The sequence below is a fragment of the Pelobates fuscus genome, chromosome 13, assembly GCF_036172605.1.
Source record: "Pelobates fuscus isolate aPelFus1 chromosome 13, aPelFus1.pri, whole genome shotgun sequence".
NCBI classification, from domain to species: domain Eukaryota; kingdom Metazoa; phylum Chordata; class Amphibia; order Anura; family Pelobatidae; genus Pelobates; species Pelobates fuscus.
The window spans coordinates 65,974,083-65,993,294 of NC_086329.1; the positions used below are offsets into that span (position 1 = coordinate 65,974,083).

At 43.7% G+C, this 19,212-nt stretch overlaps 1 protein-coding gene across 1 annotated transcript in view; it reads right to left on the bottom strand.

The window, feature by feature from the left end:
- The window catches only part of TYRO3 (TYRO3 protein tyrosine kinase), a 926,976-nt gene that overhangs the window by 416,482 nt on the left and 491,282 nt on the right, over nt 1–19,212 (bottom strand). The window contains exon 8 of the mRNA XM_063440254.1: nt 4,932–5,074. Coding sequence (XP_063296324.1) covers nt 4,932–5,074 — 143 coding nt within the window. The remainder of the gene's footprint in view (nt 1–4,931; nt 5,075–19,212) is intronic.

Sequence of the window (19,212 nt, forward strand, 5' to 3'; positions counted from 1 at the left end):
ATTTATTTAGATGCCTTCTTCACCATACTGTTATTCCTGCCCTGGACATATGGAACTGCTACTGCTCTGCACATTGTTACCTCATTTGAACAATAACATTTTAATGTTAATTTAACTGATGTAATTAATTTATGGTTCCTATATACTCACACTCTATTCATTGAACTCATTGAAATGATCTGTAGAAGATCATTCACATGTTTAGATGTCACAAGGTTAGCATGTTAATGCTTTGCTGCCTGCATGAGCAAATAAATTAGGTCAAACAAGGTTTATTATGTCCAGCACAATTTTTTTCTTATGAAATTTCAATGAACCTTCTTTGACAATATGCACTTAGGACAAGAGACATGTAATCTTAACCTGATCTGTTTTGTGCAGCTTTGTATAGTTTGTGTGTCTATACATTCTTTCTATCCACAATAACTGAAAGTGCTTAGTTAACCTTTGTGTTTCAAATATATTCAAACTTTGCACTCTATGGTTATGTGTGATATTGACTATAATAATAAGCTGAATCCATTGTAAACAGAGACATTCTTGGAAAAACATATTGAAATAGTGCAGGAGCTTTTGACATTCATTTTTTGTTGCATGTTTATTATGTTAGCTGTGTATAAAAAGTAGTATTCCAATTTACAAGAAGGAAAAGGTACTTTGAAGTGCATTTTAATACAAGAGGCACCAGTAGGCATCACACAATGGAAATCATAAGCAAAGTGCTGAATGGGTAAGCCTGTGGCTGAGTGACATGCAACATAGGGTTTTAATCAATGGTGTATGTTCGAAGCAAGGTATAAATAACAGTGGGGTACCTCAGGGATCTGTACTTGGGCCCATTCTCTAACAGGCTATTTTGCTTGGAGCTCACACATGTTATCAGTAGTGATGTCGCGAACACGAAATTTTCCGTTCGCAAACGGCGAACGCGAATAGACTTCAATAGGCAGGCGAATTTTAAAACCCACAGGGACTCTTTCTGGCCACAATAGTGATGGAAAAGTTGTTTCAAGGGGACTAACACCTGGACTGTGGCATGCCGGAGGAGGATCCATGGCAAAACTCCCATGGAAAATTACATAGTTGATGCAGAGTCTGGTTTTAATCCATAAAGGGCATAAATCACCTAACATTCCTAAATTGTTTGGAATAACGTGCTTTAAAACATCAGGTATGATGTTGTATCGATCAGGTAGTGTAAGGGTTATGCCCGCTTCACAGTGACAGACCAAACTCCCCGTTTAACGCACCGCAAACAACCGCAAACAGTCCATTTGCACAACCGCAAACTCCCCATTTGCACAAGGTTGGATACCAAGCTAGCCATGTCCCGTTCCTTGTCCTCACTGATGTCATTGAAGGTCTCTTCCTCCACCCAGCCACGTTCAAGGGTCCCCCGAAAGGTGACAACAAGCCCCCTGTATTTTTTTTTTAAATGTACACTACTGTTACACCAGATAATGTATAATAAACACAGGTTACTGGCTATGGGAGGGATAATGTATAATAAACACAGGTTACTGGCTAGGGGGGGATAATGTATAATAAACACAGGTTACTGGCTATGGGAGGGATAATGTATAATAAACACAGGTTACTGGCTATGGGGGGGGATAATGTATAATAAATACAGGTTACTGGCTATGGGGGATAATGTATAATAAACACATGTTACTGGCTATGGAGGCATAATGAATAATAAACACAGGTTACTGGCTATGGGAGGATAATGTATAATAAACACAGGTTACTGGCTATGGGAGGGATAATGTATAATAAACACAGGTTACTGGCTAGGGGGGGATAATGTATAATAAACACAGGTTACTGGCTATGGGAGGGATAATGTATAATAAACACAGGTTACGGGCTATGGGAGGATAATGTATAATAAACACAGGTTACTGGCTATGGGAGGGATAATGTATAATAAACACAGGTTACTGGCTATGGGTGGAATAATGTATAATAAACACAGGTTACTGGCTAGGGGGGGATAATGTATAATAAACACAGGTTACTGGCTATGGGAGGGATAATGTATAATAAACACAGGTTACTGGCTATGGGGGGGATAATGTATAATAAATACAGGTTACTGGCTATGGGGGATAATGTATAATAAACACATGTTACTGGCTATGGAGGCATAGTTACATAGTTACATAGTTAGATAGCTGAAAAGAGACTTGCGTCCATCAAGTTCAGCCTTCCTCACACCTGTTTTTTGCTGTTGATCCAAAAGAGAAAAAAAAAACAAAAAAACCCCAGTTTGAAGCACAATTTTGCAACAAGCTAGGACAAAAAATTCCTTCTTGACCCCAGAATGGCAGTCAGATTTATCCTTGAATCAAGCAGTTATTACCCTACATTGAAAGATTATATCCTTGAATATTCTGTCTTTGCAAGTATGCATCTAGTAGCTGTTTGAACATCTGTATGGACTCTGATAAAACCACTTCTTCGGGCAGAGAATTCCACATCCTGATTGTTCTTACAGTAAAACAACCTTTCCTTTGCCTTAGACGAAATCTTCTTTCTTCCAGTCTAAACGCATGGCCTCGTGTCCTATGTAAAGTCCGGTTTGTGAATAGATTTCCACACAATGGTTTGTATTGGCCCCGAATATATTTGTATAATGTTATCATATCCCCTCTCAGGCGACGTTTTTCTAAACTAAATAGGTTTAAATTTGTTAACCTTTCTTCATAGCTGATATGTTCCATTCCTTTTATTAATTTTGTAGCCCGCCTCTGCACTTTTTCTAGTGCCATGATATCCTTCTTTAGAACAGGTGCCCAAAATTGCACAGCATATTCAATATGTGGTCTTACCAGTGATTTATAGAGAGGCAAAATGATATTCTCGTCCCGAGAATGAATGCCCTTTTTCATGCATGACAATACCTTACTGGCCTTGGCCACTGCTGATTGACATTGCACATTGTTGCATAGTTTGTTGTCTATAACAATTCCCAAGTCCTTTTCGTGTGTTGTTATCCCTAATTCGCTTCCATTAAGGGTATACGTTGCTTGTGTATTCTTTACGCCGAAGTGCATAACTTTGCATTTTTCAACATTAAATTTCATCTGCCATTTGAGTGCCCAGTCCTCCAGTCTATCTAAATCCTTCTGCAGCAAAGTAATATCTTGCTCACATTGTATTATTTTACAAAGTTTTGTGTCATCTGCAAACACTGAAACATGACTTTCAATGCTGTCTTCAAGATCATTTATAAAAATGTTAAATAGAAGGGGTCCCAGAACAGACCCCTGAGGGACACCACTTGCCACCTCTGTCCAGCTTGAAAATTTACCATTAACGACAACTCTTTGTATTCTGTTTTTAAGCCAATGTTCTACCCAAGAACAAGCATTTTCATCGAGACCGATTTCCTTGAGTTTGAACACTAATCTTTTGTGTGGAACTGTATCAAATGCCTTGGCAAAATCCAAATAGATCACATCCACTGCAACACCCTGATCTATACTTCTACTTACTTCTTCGTAGAACGCAATCAAGTTAGTTTGACATGACCTGTGCTTCATAAAACCGTGCTGATTTTTGCTGATAACCATATTCTTCTCAAGGAATTCTTGAATATTATCCCTTAATAACCTTTCAAATATTTTACCAGCCACAGAAGTTAAGCTCACAGGTCTATAATTTCCAGGCAAGGATTTTGAACCATAATGTATAATAAACACAGGTTACTGGCTATGGGAGGATAATGTATAATAAACACAGGTTACTGGCTATGGGAGGGATAATGTATAATAAACACAGGTTACTGGCTAGGGGGGGAATAATGTATAATAAACACAGGTTACTGGCTATGGGAGGGATAATGTATAATAAACACAGGTTACGGGCTATGGGAGGATAATGTATAATAAACACAGGTTACTGGCTATGGGAGGGATAATGTATAATAAACACAGGTTACTGGCTATGGGAGGGATAATGTATAATAAACACAGGTTACTACTATGGGGGATAATGTATAATAAACACAGGTTACTGGCCATGGGAGGGATAATGTATAATAAACACAGGTTACTGGCTATGGGGGGGGATAATGTATAATAAATACAGGTTACTGGCTATGGGGGATAATGTATAATAAACACATGTTACTGGCTATGGAGGCATAATGTATAATAAACACAGGTTACTGGCTATGGGAGGATAATGTATAATAAACACAGGTTACTGGCTATGGGCAGGATAATGTATAATAAACACAGGTTACTGGCTATGGGAGGATAATGTATTATAAACACAGGTTACTGGCTATGGGGGATAATGTATAATAAACACAGGTTACTGACTATGGGGGATAATGTATAATAAACACAGGTTACTGGCTATAGGGGGGATAATGTATAATAAACACAGGTTACTGGCTATGGGGGATAATGCATAATAAACACAGGTTACTGGCTATGGGAGGATAATGTATAATAAACACAGGTTACTGGCTATGGGAGGATAATGTATAATAAACACAGGTTACTGGCTATCGGGGATAATGTATAATAAACACAGGTTACTGGCTATGGAGGATAATTTATAATAAAGACAGGTTACTGGCTATGGAGGGTAATGTATAATACACACACACACAAAAAATAAATAAAAAAAAAGAATGCAGCTTTAGAATTAATCTAAATTGTATGCTGTCTAGGAGGTGGGAGGGTCTGGGAGGGAGGGTCTGCTGCTGATTGGCTGGAATGTGTCTGCTGACTGTGAGGTACAGGGTCAAAGTTTACTCAATGATGACGAATAGGGGGCGGACTGAACATGCGGTGTTCGCCTGGAACTATTCGCCAGTGAACCGTTCAGGGCATCACTAGTTATCAGTGTCATATTGCAGAGCTGCGATAACTAGGGTAATTAAAGGTATGTAGACAGTTTGTTATTTCACTTACTTGTGTTATATTTTCCTGTTCCCACTGCACCTTGTAACCAAGCAGGCTGTAGTTTTCTAATTCTGGTGCAACTTCTTCCCATTCCAGCACCAAACCAGACTCTGTCCTGACTATGTGGACATTTTGTGGAGAGAGTTGTGGCACTATATATAAAACAAAAGGGCATATTGTTTACATTTAACCTGCCAACAGATTTTAAAAGATATGGTACTCAAAATATATGTACATCTAAGAGCAAATTAAAAAGTATATCCTTGATGTCAGACACATACACCTCTTTAGTTTAAAAAAACATTGCCTCAGAGAGGATATGATAACACTTTAAAAATATATCCGGGGCAAACACAAACCATTGTTTGGAAATCTATTCACAAACCAGACTTTACATAGGACACAAGGTCATGTGTTTAGACTGGAAGAAAGAAGATTATGTCTAAGGCAAAGGAAATGTTTTTTTTTTTGACTGTAAGAACAATTAGGATGTGGAATTCTCTGCCTGAAGAAGTGGTTTTATCAGAGTCTGTACAGATATTTAAACAGCAACTAGATGCATACTTACAACAACAGAATATTCAATGATATAATTTTTCACCTGTAGGGTAATAGCTTCTTGATCCAAGGATCAATTTGACTGCCATTCTGGGATCAAGAGGGAATAGTTTTCCTATTTTTTTGCAAAATTATAAGTGCTTCAAACTGTTTTTTTTGCCTTCTTTTGGATAAACGGCAAAAAGTAAATGTGAAGAATGCTAAACTTTATGGACACGTGTCTCTTTTCAGCCTATGTAACTATGTAATATAGATGGTAGATGAAAGTGACTATTTATCCATGAGAGAGTTAACATCTTCCAAGCATGTTTCTTGTAATATAACAAACATAGTAATATTGATTTTCTTCACAATTTTTTTTTACCAAAACATACAATATAAAAAATGTTTTATTCTCCTCTACATATAAATGGATTGTTAATGTTGAAATTGAATAAATCTTTAAAAGCTGCAATATCGCCTTGGTCATTTTGAGCTAATTTGTCAAGGGCTGGCATGAAATAGCTGAGTTTGCAAAACATTTGCCCAATTTGATGCATTGAAACACTGCCTTGTATGACATAATTCAGACTTTCACAGAAAGCAATTGTTATTCTCAGTAATATACCAATACCACAGCTTGAATTGAATAATGAGCGATTATTGACAATGGATCATCTTTATAATATGTGTTACACAATGCAGACTTATTAACAACAACAAAAAAACAAAGAGAGGAAAATTTGGGATTTTAGATTTAGTGAAACGAAGAGAGGGAAATTTGGGATTTTAGATTTAGTGAAACGAAGAGAGGGAAATTTGGGATTTTAGATTTAGTGAAACGAAGAGAGGGAAATTTGGGATTTTAGAATGGTGCTAAATAATATTTTATTTTGTGCAGCAAAATATACAAGGGACCAACTAAAGGGAAATTTATTACGTTCTTGACATTCTCAGTAATCTCATATCTCTGGTTTGCTTTTGCTTCAGTGCATTTGCTAAGGTTCTCCCTAAATTAACCATTTAAACCAGAGAAGCACAACATTCTCACAGTGCCTAGACGGGGTCACAGTTTCACCACAATGACAATGCCCAAAGAAGGCAGAAACAAAGTATCTCTCTTGCAGAGAGAGTCTGATGGCACTTCATATCTGGTCTACCGTTTTTGTTGAGATCAGTTTAAAATGTGACAGACCAAGTTTCTCCCAGCAATTGCAGACATGAGCAAAAATGAGTTTTAAACTTAAAAGTAGAGACTAACTGAAATACAAGTTATTAAGGTTATTAAGGTTTTGTTTGTTTTCATATATTCTGTGATTCAGTGGAAAAACTGTATTCTGTGATTCAGTGGAAAAATTAACATAGAGAGGGCCCTGGAGTAAGAATCTCCCTCCTTCCCTCCCTCCCCCCCATCACAAACGGTGGCCAAAAGGTAGATCCCCTTCATTGTACAATTTCATCAATGCTTTTCCAGATGAGAATCTACCACTTGCCCATCCATCCAGAATTAAGCACTGCTTGTGTGTTTAAATGTAAGCTTGTTTTTGTATGGAGTAGTGTGTGTGTGTGAATGTAGGGGTGTATTTGTGTGTACTGTTGGCATTTGAAGATACATTGAATGGAGTCCATTACCCCTGATTGAATGGGTTTATAAGGGGGGCAAATATGTGTAGAAGTCAGATGGAAGTTTTAGCCACTGGGTATCTCTGATGGATTCTCCTCATAGCTGGAAGAAGCCCTGGTTGGTGATTGTAACCCTTCCCCATAGTAACTAGAAGACACACAGTTCTGGGCGTACAACTGTTTTTAATTCAGCACAATGCAGTCTTTTTAAGCACAGACCTCCAGCATAGGTTCTCCATTCAGTAGATAGCTGATCCCACCAGGTGCCTCTATGCTATCCAATTGTCTCCCAGTCACAGAGGACACAATGCAACCCTTTAAATACTATTCACTATGAACTATTCTATTCAGCAGGTGCCTGTGTGTCTAGGAGATAACCAAGCTCTCTCTGCTAAACCAATTATCTCCCAGTCACAGAGGATACAATACAAAAACACCCCAAGACTAGTGATATAGCCTTTCCACAAACAAATGAGAGGGCATAACATATGGTTTGCCACACAGCTCCCCCTTAACCACAAGTGGCATACACAATCTCATCCTAACGGATTGGCACTCACAGATCATTATTCAAGTTTGGTTTGTCTGGACAACCCATTGGCGGTGCCATTCATTAAGTCATATGGCTGCAATGCCAGGATCCAGCGCAGCAGCAAGGCATTGTCCCACGTCACTCGGTTTAACCATACCAAGGGGTTGTGATCCATGATAGAAAGGGCTGGAGTTTTTTTAGGGCCCACACCACGGCAAAGACATTCCTTTTTGATGGCGGCATAGCTCACCTCTCTGGGTAGGAGTTTTCTGCTCTGGTAATCTACGGGATGTTCTCTGCCATCCTATCCTATTTGGCTCAGTACTGCTCCCAATTCAAACATTGAAGCATCTTTGTGAACAAAGAAGCAATTAAAAATAATTGGGAGCAGCAAAGGCAGGGGCATTTACAAGAGCCGCTTTCAGTCGCTGGAATCCCTGCTCACACTGCGGGGCCCATATTTCCTGCCTGTCAGGATCGGGACAGGGATCCAACACGCAGAGTACAAACAGTAGCCAGATACGTATACCGGACCTTAGAATGGCCGGACTAACGTAAGTAGTACAGTATAGAATGGTCAAAGACAAGCAGAGGTCGAGGGTAACAGAAGACAGGTAAGCGAGAGACAAGCCGAATCAAGGGTAACAGAGATAAGCAGAGTAAGGTAAACAAGCCGGGTCAAAACCAAAAGGGATAATAGAATACACAAGCACTGAGTGACTAGAACAAGCTAGAACCACGACAGGGCAATGAGCTAATGAAAGAAGCTCTGTTAAATGCCCTGTTCAGAGCAGTAACCATGCCTCCAAGGCGTCCTGATTGGTCCTGCAGCAATTGACTGACAGGTCGTTCCGGGGGAGTGTCCTGATGACTACTTCCTGCCTAGATGCTGTAAAAGGCAGTCACTCCCTCGCGGCCGGCCTTGCATGACCGGATAGACCGTGGGGAAGGGAGCCATCAGGCCGTCTGGATGGAGGAACAGCTAAGTCTCTACCTCTTTCGGAGGTAGAGACCACAGGTACCCTGACAGTACCCCCCCTCTCAGATACGCCCACCGGGCGGAATACACCAGGGCGAGAAGGGAATCGAGAGTGAAACGCCCTGCGAAGACGGGGAGCATGCACCTCCTCCTGAGGTACCCAACTTCTCTCCTCAGGACCATAACCCTTCCAATCGACCAGATATTGCAGTTTCCCCCGGGAGATTCGAGAATCAACGATGGAATTGACCTCATACTCCTCCTGACCCTCCACCTGAACTGAGCGGGGAGGGGCGATCGTGGAGGAGAACCTGTTACATATTAATGGTTTTAGCAAGGAAACATGAAATGAATTAGGAATGCGTAAGGCATTAGGCAACGCTAAACGATACGCAACTGGGTTAATTTGAGACAGTACCCTGTAAGGTCCAATATATCGAGGAGCAAACTTCATAGACGGCACTTTTAACCGAATGTTTCTAGTACTTAACCATACTCTATCGCCTGGAACAAACACCGGTGCTGCCCTTCTACGTTTGTCAGCGTGTCTTTTAACCAGCGTAGAATTGTGGAGAAGGATTTGTCGAGTTTGATCCCACAACTTTCTTAAATTTGCAACATCCACCGACGGTATCCCTTGAGAAGAAGACTCCGAAGGAAGGATGGAAGGATGAAAGCCATAATTCAAGAAAAAAGGGCTAGAATGCGTAGAATCACAAATGAGATTGTTATGTGCAAACTCCGCCCAAGGAATCAAACCGACCCAATCGTCCTGGTGTTCTGAAACGAAACAACGTAAATATTGTTCAACTTTTTGGTTAGTGCGTTCAGCAGCTCCATTGGACTGAGGATGATAGGCAGAGGAGAAATTCAATTTGATGCCTAGTTGGGAGCAGAATGATCTCCAAAAACGGGAAACAAATTGGGAGCCTCTGTCAGAGACAATTTGGGAAGGTATCCCATGCAAACGGAAAATCTCCCTGGGGAATATCTCCGCTAATTCGGGCGAAGATGGGAGTTTAGGTAAGGGAATGAAGTGAGCCATTTTAGTAAATCTGTCTACCACAGTGAGGATGACAGTCTGCTTTTTAGAAATAGGCAAATCAACAATGAAGTCCATTGCCAGGCAGGACCAAGGCTTTTCAGGAACCTCTAAAGGGTGCAGAAATCCGCATGGAAGCGAATGGGGTAGCTTGGTCTTGGTACAAACTTCACATACCCCGATGAATTCTTTAATATCCTTGCGTAAGTCAGGCCACCAAAAATCTTTAGAGACTAGCGCATAAGTCTTGCGGATGCCAGGATGCCCAGCCACCTTGCTGTTATGGAGACAGCGTAGCACCTCCAGTTGGAGAGCGGCAGGAACGAAGTGTCGATCCCCAGGAGTCTGTTTGGGTGCCAAATGCTGAAACTTCATGATCTCAGAAAGCAATGGAGAGTGAATCCTGAGATTCGTGTTCGCGATGATATTCCCCTTAGGAACTATGGAGGACAGAAGTGGTTCAGTTATAGTGGATGGTTCATATTGACGAGACAAAGCATCGGCTTTAGAGTTCTTAGAACCAGGTCTATACGTAAGTACATAATTAAAGTGAGTGAGGAACAAGGCCCAGCGAGCCTGTCTGGCGGACAAGCGCTTAGCCTCCCCAATATAAGAGTTCTTATGATCCGTTAGAATAGTAACAGGGTGTAGTGTCCCTTCCAGTAAATGTCTCCACTCCTTTAAAGCCTTAATGACCGCTAACAGTTCCCTCTCCCCGATGTCATATCTGCTCTCAGGCCCAGAAATTTTTTTAGAGAAGAAACCACAAGGGTGTAACGGTTTATCCACCCCTAACCTTTGAGACAGAACAGCCCCAACTCCTGTCTCAGAAGCATCGACCCCGAGCAAGAAAGGCAGAGTCGTATCAGGATGAACTAGAATGGGAGCTGAGGCAAAAAGTTCCTTGAGAGTCTTAAAAGCAACAAGAGCTTCCTCAGACCAGAACTTAGTATCAGCCCCTTGTTTGGTCATATTGGTAATAGGCGCAATGATAGAGGAGTAACCCTTAATGAAGCGCCTATAGTAGTTGGAAAAACCAATAAACCTTTGGATAGCCTTGAGTCCTTTGGGCAAAGGCCAGTCTAAAATAGATTGGAGTTTACCAGGATCCATTTTAAAACCTTCCCCAGAAATCACGTACCCAAGAAAGTCTACCTGAGACTGATCAAAACTGCACTTCTCCAATTTGCAGTATAGACCATGTTGCAGAAGTTTGTGTAACACCTTTCTGACCTGTCTATGGTGAGTCTCAATCTCCTTAGAGTGTATTAGTATGTCGTCCAGGTAAACAATAACACAATCATGCTGAAACTCCCTAAGTACCTCATTACATTAATCAAATCTTGAAATACTGCAGGAGCATTGCATAGTCCAAATGGCATAACAGTGTATTCGTAATGGCCATACCGGGTATTGAATGCCGTCATCCACTCGTGACCTTGCTGGATTCTCACCAAATTGTAAGCCCCTCTGAGATCTAACTTGGTGAAGATTTTGGAGCCCTTAAGACGATCAAATAACTCGGTAATCAGTGGGATAGGATAGGCATTTCTGACAGTTATTTTATTCAAGCCTCGTAATCGATACACGGTCTCAGCGTGCCATCCTTCTTCTTAATGAAAAAGAACCCCGCCCCGGCCGGAGAAGAAGACCTCCTGATGAATCCCTTTTCTAAATTCTCCTGAATATACTCCTCTAGAACCGAGTTTTCCTGAACAGACAAAGGATATACATGGCCCCTCGGAGGCATAGTCCCGGGTAGAAGCTTAATTTTACAGTCAAATGACCTGTGTGGCGGCAAAGAATCGGCATTCTTCTTGTCAAACACTGCCCTTAAGTCTAGGTAAAGGTCTGGTATTTGTCTTTCTGTGGCCTGAGTAGGGTTCTCCTGTATGTTAATATTAGCTAATGGAGAAACCTTGCACAAACACCGATCCTGGCAGCCCTGGCCCCACGAGAGTATCTCCCCTAACTCCCAATCGATAATAGGGTTATGTGCTTTCAACCATGGGTACCCCAGAACTATGGGAACGGAAGGAGACGAAATGAGCAGAAGAGATAAATTCTCCACGTGTAGGATACCAACATTTAAATCAATGGGTATGGTCTCACGAAAGATAACAGGGTCTAGTAGTGGTCTACCATCTATGGCCTCAACGGCCAAGGGTGTCTCCCTTAGCTGGGATGGGGAATTGTTTTTACTAGCAAAGGCTTGGTCGATAAAATTCTCAGCAAAATTCTCTATCAAAGCCATAGCCCTTACTACTTCCCTCCCGCAAGTTAAGGAAACTGGTAGCAGAAGCCTGTGATCTTTATAATTAGGAGTAGAGGACAAAATAGAAACACCCAAGGCCTGTCCTCTAGAGAGACTTAGGTGCGAGCGTTTCCCAGGCGGTTAGAACAGTTCGAGAGTAAATGACCCTTAGCTCCACAATACATACACAAACCCTCTCTTCTCCTGTACTGTTTTTCCTCCTCAGAGAGGCGGGTATACCCTATCTGCATAGGTTCAGGAAGCAAAGATACCGTGGAGTCAGGACTTGGAAAAGCGGGGGCTAACCTAAAAGAAGGTCTCCGGTTCCTCTCTCGAGTGTTCTGTCTCTCTCTTAAACGTTCATCTATACGAGAGATGAACGAAATTAAATCCTCTAAATTCTCAGGGAGTTCTCTGGTAGCAACCTCATCAAGGATTACTTCAGATAAGCCATTCAAAAATACATCCATATACGCCTGCTCATTCCACTTGACCTCTGACGCCAGAGACCTGAACTCTAGTGCATAATCCACCAGTGTTTGGTTCTCCTGTCTCAGACGCAACAGTAATCTGGCTGTATTAACCTTTCTACCTGGAGGGTCAAATGTTCTTCTAAAAGCAGCTACAAAGGCGTTATAGTTATAAACTAATGGGTTATCGTTCTCCCATAATGGGTTGGCCCATCTCAGAGCTTTCTCAATAAGTCGGGTGATAATAAATCCTACCTTTGCCCTATCTGTAGGATAAGAGCGAGGTTGCAATTCAAAGTGGATACTAATTTGGTTTAAGAAACCACGACATTTCTCAGGAGACCCACCATAGCGTACTGGGGGGGGTAATGCGAGAAGAAGCACCCACTGTGGCTACCTCTAGACCTGAACCGACAGGAGAAACAGGGGTATTACGTATCTCCTCTGGTGGGTTATTGGCACGAGATAATAGAGCCTGTAGCGCAAGCGCCATCTGATCCATTCTGTGATCCATGGCTTCAAACCTAGGATCAGGAGAAGCCAGCTGACTGTTTGTACTTGCAGGATCCATTGGCCCTCTCGTAATGTCAGGATCGGGACAGGGATCCAACACGCAGAGTACAAACAGTAGCCAGATACGTATACCAGACCTTAGAATGGCCGGACTAACGTAAGTAGTACAGTATAGAATGGTCAAAGACAAGCCGAGGTCGAGGGTAACAGAAGACAGGTAAGCGAGAGACAAGCCGAATCAAGGGTAACAGAGATAAGCAGAGTAAGGTAAACAAGCCGGGTCAAAACCAAAAGGGATAATAGAATACACAAGCACTGAGTGACTAGAACAAGCTAGAACCACGACAGGGCAATGAGCTAATGAAAGAAGCTCTGTTAAATACCCTGTTCAGAGCAGTAACCACGCCTCCGAGGCGTCCTGATTGGTCCTGCAGCAATTGAGTGACAGGTCGTTCCGGAGGAGTGTCCTGATGACAACTTCCTGCCTAGATGCTGTAAAAGGCAGTCACTCCCTCGCGGCCGGCCTTGCATGACCGGATAGACCGTGGGGAAGGGAGCCATCAGGCCGTCTGGATGGAGGAACAGCTAAGTCTCTACCTCTTTCGGTGGTAGAGACCACAGGTACCCTGACACTGCCGGGGAAGGTTCTTATGAGCCAGGTCAATGGAGGGTCTAGCTAGGGCACTATAATTCCCCTGTGATCCCTAAAAAGGCCATGACCTGGGTCACTGGGCTACAGCCTTAATCTTGTCTTGTTCAGGCTTTTGCTTCCCACAACCCACCTGGTGTCCCAGATAATGGACCTCTATTGCACTTGCTGGGCTTAAACATCAAGCCTGCTCCCCAGAGCTACAGAAGTTCATTACCCTGATTGGAAGTGTTTAAACAGCGGGATATTCAATGATGGGAATAAGCTCTACCATGAGAAAGTTCACAGGATGAAACCGGTTGGGATGCAGGAGTACAGCACACACATGCTTATCATCTTTTAGCCACCCTCCTGTTTTATATCTTTTGGGTGCAGGAGGGTGACTCCTGCTGGCTGGGGCTGTTGGAAGTCAGCTCCCCCGCTTCCTCCTGGGCGGCTCCATTTATGTTAGCTAGGAGAAAGTGACCTGCACTCACTTCCTTCCAGCACTGATCACCGGCATAAGAGGGGCCCAGTCGCACTGTTAAAAGGGCATCAGTTGGTTGTCTGTCAGATATAGTTTCCTATCAGAATGTGTTTTCCCCTCACAGCTTGGTAATCATCGGTACTCCTCCTCCCTCTGGATTCCTGTGTCTGTAAAGGTAACTTAGCGAGGTCCTGACAAGTAATAGGGGCTTCACGGCAGCAGTGGGACATTTGACATTTACAGTTAAGGTTAGGGGTATAAGGATTAGGAACCAATATATCCTCTCTCAATTCTTATAATAATCCTTACCTTAGAAGTAACGTTAAAATAAAGTCTGGATGGGGGCTCGCCCCAAAAACAGCAGTCATTAGATTTGTGTGGTGAGGAGAAAGATCTAGGATACGACACAACATCGGGGGTCTGGCGTTGCCAGATTTTAAGAGATATCACCAGGTCACAGTCCTGCAGCGCATTCTTGAATGGCACTCAGGTTCTACACAAAAACAGTGGGTGACCTTTGACAGAGGAGGCATTGGAATGGCACTGGAGTTGATGATGTGTGGGGACACCGAGGGGTGCTGGACCACAGAGTCGGAGAGGGACCGGTCTCACAGACACCACGCAGTTGGATGTCGATAAGGGAACAGCCACACATTTCACCTACGCCTAGCCCCCTACTCCTGGTAATGCACAACAGCAAAATAGGAGGCTGCCCCCGAGTGCCTGGACCTTCCGAGGGAGCAGGGAGTATATTCCTATAAGCATAGCCTCATGGGACGGGGCACTGAGGGACCTAAACTCGTTACTGGAGGGTTACACGGACCTCCCTGAATTCCCTCCGATATATGCAACTGAAACACTGCTATAACTCGCCCCCACACAAGGAACGCTTGCTCAGGGAACTCACCTGGTTTGAGCGTCTATGCGACCGAGGTTCCATGCTAGACAACGCAATCTCCACACTCTACCAGTACCTATTAGTTGGCAACCGGATGGTAAACAACACCTTCCGAAGGCAATGGGAGGACCTGATGGGTAAGACATTCACATCATCCCAATGGGACAAGGCACTGCTGTGGCAACATAAGAGCTCCATGACCTCTAACTACCAGGAGATGAATTATAAACTGATATCCCTCTGGTATAAAATGCTGATCCTTCCCATCGGTCCCACCGAAATGCCTGAGATGCCAAACGGAGAGGGGGGCATTGCTACACATTTGGTGGGAATGTCGTGACATAGTTCCATACTGGGAGATGGTAAAAGATAATGTGACAATGATTCTAGGGGACATACTGAATGGTCGGCCAACCTAGCCCTACTGCATATCTCTCCACAACCGATCTCACTCTGTAAGAAATCGATCTTGCGCCACCTATTAAATGCGGCCAAGGCCAATATCCTGGTTTATTGGAAAAAGGCTGAAGTCCCTAGTAAAAACATGTGGATCCGCAGGGTCGAGGACATACAGGGTGCGGAGGCGCTTCATGCCTCCCTGACAGGGAGCAGTACCAGGCACGCAGAGGCGTGGCAGCCGAGGTTTATATACATGGCTCCCGGCCCCGGGGTTGACGGGCCAGAGGGACTGAGCCCCACCTGGCAGAGACCATAGCCTAATCTCACCTACCCTGCTTCTCTATACTGACTCTATCCTACCTATCTTTCCCCATATACCCAACCTTAGATTCTGGAGGGCTTGACCTGGGGGGGGGGGTGGCCCATACTCTCAATGGAAGCTTAACTCTTAGTCAACCTGGACTTGGGACTTATAGCAGCCTACCCAATGTCAGGATATTTATATCGGCAGACATTTTGTGCTAAAATAGAAATTAAAAGTGTATATTGTCAGAGTCACTCAGAACAGAGCAGACTCCATTTTGCTATCTTCAGGCAAGACAAAGACACATAATTTCTATCCTTTCTGTAACCAGCCACTGAGCCTGAGCTAAGGAATGCATTATATAAACAAGCCAAGTGATAAGCAATGAAGCAGGGGGATGGAATGCTCTGTTTAAATGTTAATAGAATAGAAATAATTTTAAACACAGACATTAGTGACAGAGAAGATTAAGTAATTAATTTTACTTTCTAAATTTTACAAGGTCCCATTGTAAGTAAGGGGTAAAATTGAGTTTAGAACTGTCAGTTTTAGAAATTACGATCAAAGTCGTTGCCACAAAGACTGAGGCAAACACTTTGAACTGACAGCAAATTTAAGTTATGGTTGTCATTTTAGATAAGCCAAATTACGTCAAAATCGTCATCAGGAAAAGTTAACTCTTTCCTGGATAGGAAGGTTTAGTGAGGCGAGAGTGCCCTCTATGGACCAAATACCTAAATTGCAATCTGCAGAAAGACCACACCTTAAGTTTCCTATTGGCCTTAACAACTGATGATGTACAGATAATCTTTCCCTTTAAAAGTTAGGACAAAGGGAAGAGAGGGGTGAGTTGGAGTTTGGGTTTTCAGATTTGGACATGCAGAGAGATCCATGACAGATATTTTTTTTGAATAATCAGGTTTTATTGAAGCGTGAACAAGACATATTTTGGGCTCGCAGGCCGCAGTGATGACAGTATGTACAAGTACAATGAAATAGCAGTAGATAGCCATAAAAGCATGTAAACGTATACAGAGTCAGTGTCATTAGCAATAACAGTTTACATCCAATCACAACGTAACTTTGGACACATTTCCCAGCTGAAATGGTAGCATTATATCTCGTGAGTACCGTATTTGGTCGTCCCAGTCCTCCGTGAACCATATCAATGTGGACATATGAGTGTGTGAAGTGTCCCTGAGGTTGTGTAGCTATTAGCGGTTAATATTGTCGGTCATCGTTAAGAAGTGTGAGAGTGTGTCGCGTTGTGTCAATACATGATATGACCCATGTGGGTCTGATCATAGATGGTGTCAGCGTGTATGTCTGGTGCTGAACAATAGAATCATGAGTAGGATAAGGTCAGGTGTCGTTGACCCGTAGTAATAACTGGATGCATGAATACGGTGCAGGTATAGTACATATCTATACAGAAAGTATGTTCAGGGAGAGATTCAGTTCCATTCTCGCTATCCGATTACATAAGATAACATAATTTGTTGCAGTTGTTACTGCGCCTCTCAGCTGAAACAATGTTACGTGGCGTGGCCAACTTGGCTAGCCAAACCTGTCCATCAGAGACTAAGTTAATGTAGATACAGTACCGCTTGGGGTGACTCTAATGTTGTGTAGCTACAAACGATCTGTATCGTCAACTCTTTTGTTAGAAAGTGTGAAGGTGTGTCGAATTGTGTTGTTGCATGGTATGACCCAGGGGGGTCTGTGTATATGTGATGGTAGAACATAGGCTTGGCACAGAACAAATAGTATAGACGTGAAGGGAAAAACATGGGGCAGAACGGAGCTAATCGAGTCTAATTATATTGTGCTGAGTTTCCCCTTCAGTCGTGTAACCCTCTGTAAGTATCGCCCCTCTGCCCGTATCGTGATCATCGCTATTTAGCACGCCCAAACCAGTGGGGGTCTTTTCTCAGGGTGGCCTGGGGGAAATGTCCCCTCCTGCTCGTTCATGTGGGCGCCACGACTCAGATGGTCTGGCTATCGGCTGCATCGTGTCTCAGGCTGGTCCACGTGTAACCAGGTCTCTGTGTGTTAGGGATGGTGTGTGAGAGAGGTGGCTTGGTGGACTGCTCATGTCGATGGAGGGATGAGTGAGTGTGTCCCGCATGTTTTAGGGAGAAGAGCGGTGTTTCGCTGGGACTGAATAAGGGTCGTGGGGGTGTAGGGTCGCTGTGGAAGTCTGCTGGTCAGTCCAGGAACATCCCAATAGTCCTGTGTTGTGTATTGTCGGTGGGGTCCCAGTCACTGGTCAATATTTTATACTGTATTGTCGGAGTCAGTGTGGGGATTGGGTCACATCTTCAGTTACCCAGTATCTGTCTGCCGCGACCTCCAAAGTAGAGCAGGTCTGCAGTTGGGGCGGTGCGGTCGGTGTGCAAGGTGAGGCGTCTGTTCCCATCAGCTCCATAAGGTGGTGGTAGGTCGTAGCGTATGGTGCATGTGTGACGTAAGGGCTGCACCGTCCCCCCGGCCCCAAGCCCCACCGCAGACACCCCCCCCCCCTTGCAAGGAAGACAAACCACGGTGCCCATGAATCCACGTATCTTGCCTCCCTGCCCGTCAGTTCCGCCTGTAGTGCCTCAGCTGCCCTGATGTCCTCTACCCTATGGATCCATTCCTCCCGCGTGGGGATCTCCGTCTTCTTCCAATATACCGGTATGAGTGATTTGGCTGCGTTCAGCAGATGGCGCATAATAGACTTCTAATATGTGGATAATGGTTGTGAGGAGATGTGTAGTATGGCTAGTTCTACTGACCATTCGACATCGTTACCGAGGGTTAGTTGGATATCAGACTTGATCCGGTCCCAGTATGGGGTGATGATTCTGCATTCCCACCAGATGTGCAGAAGAGTTCCTCTATCCTCCAGGCATCTCCAGCACGTCGGTGGGGTAGTGGGGAAGATCCTGTGTAGCAATACCGGTGTCCTATACCTCATGGAGAGTAATTTGTAGTTCACCTCCTGATAGTGCGAGCTAGAGAAGCTTTTGTGTTGCCATATCAAGGCTTTGTCCCATTGTGTTGGTGTGGCGTTGTTCTCTGAAGAGGGGTCGGTCAACAGGTATTGGTAGAGGATCGAGACAGTTTTTCCGAGTGACGCGCCGTGGGAACAGAGGTCTTCAAACCATGTCAGGTCTCTTCGCAGTTTGTCTCTATGTGGAAGTGAGTTGTAGTAATGACGTAGTTGCATATATCGTAACACCGACATCGGGGACCGTGGTTGGTTCCCCAACAGCTCTTCCAGTGTTTTTAGATTTCCATCTCAGGTCACTCTGTGTATTGGGATGTAAACCCCGTCACCCAGGAATGTCCAGGCTTCCGCAGGCAGTCCGCCCCCTATACCGGGGTTGTGTGTTATCGGCAGTAAAGGGCACGGGGTCGGGGAGACCTGTGGTGCTTCCCTGAGGCTCTCCCATGTGAGTAGCATGACTCCTGCTGCCCCTAGTCGCCCTCCTTTTCCACAGCGTAGCCTTCAATTTATCCAGGGTTACCCAGTGTTTGGTTGTGTCCGGTTCATGCCATTCTAGGATGCACTGCAGCGTCGTTGCTTGGTGATATATCTTAAAGTCCGGCAGCGCCAGGCCCCCTCTGTGTCTGGGCATA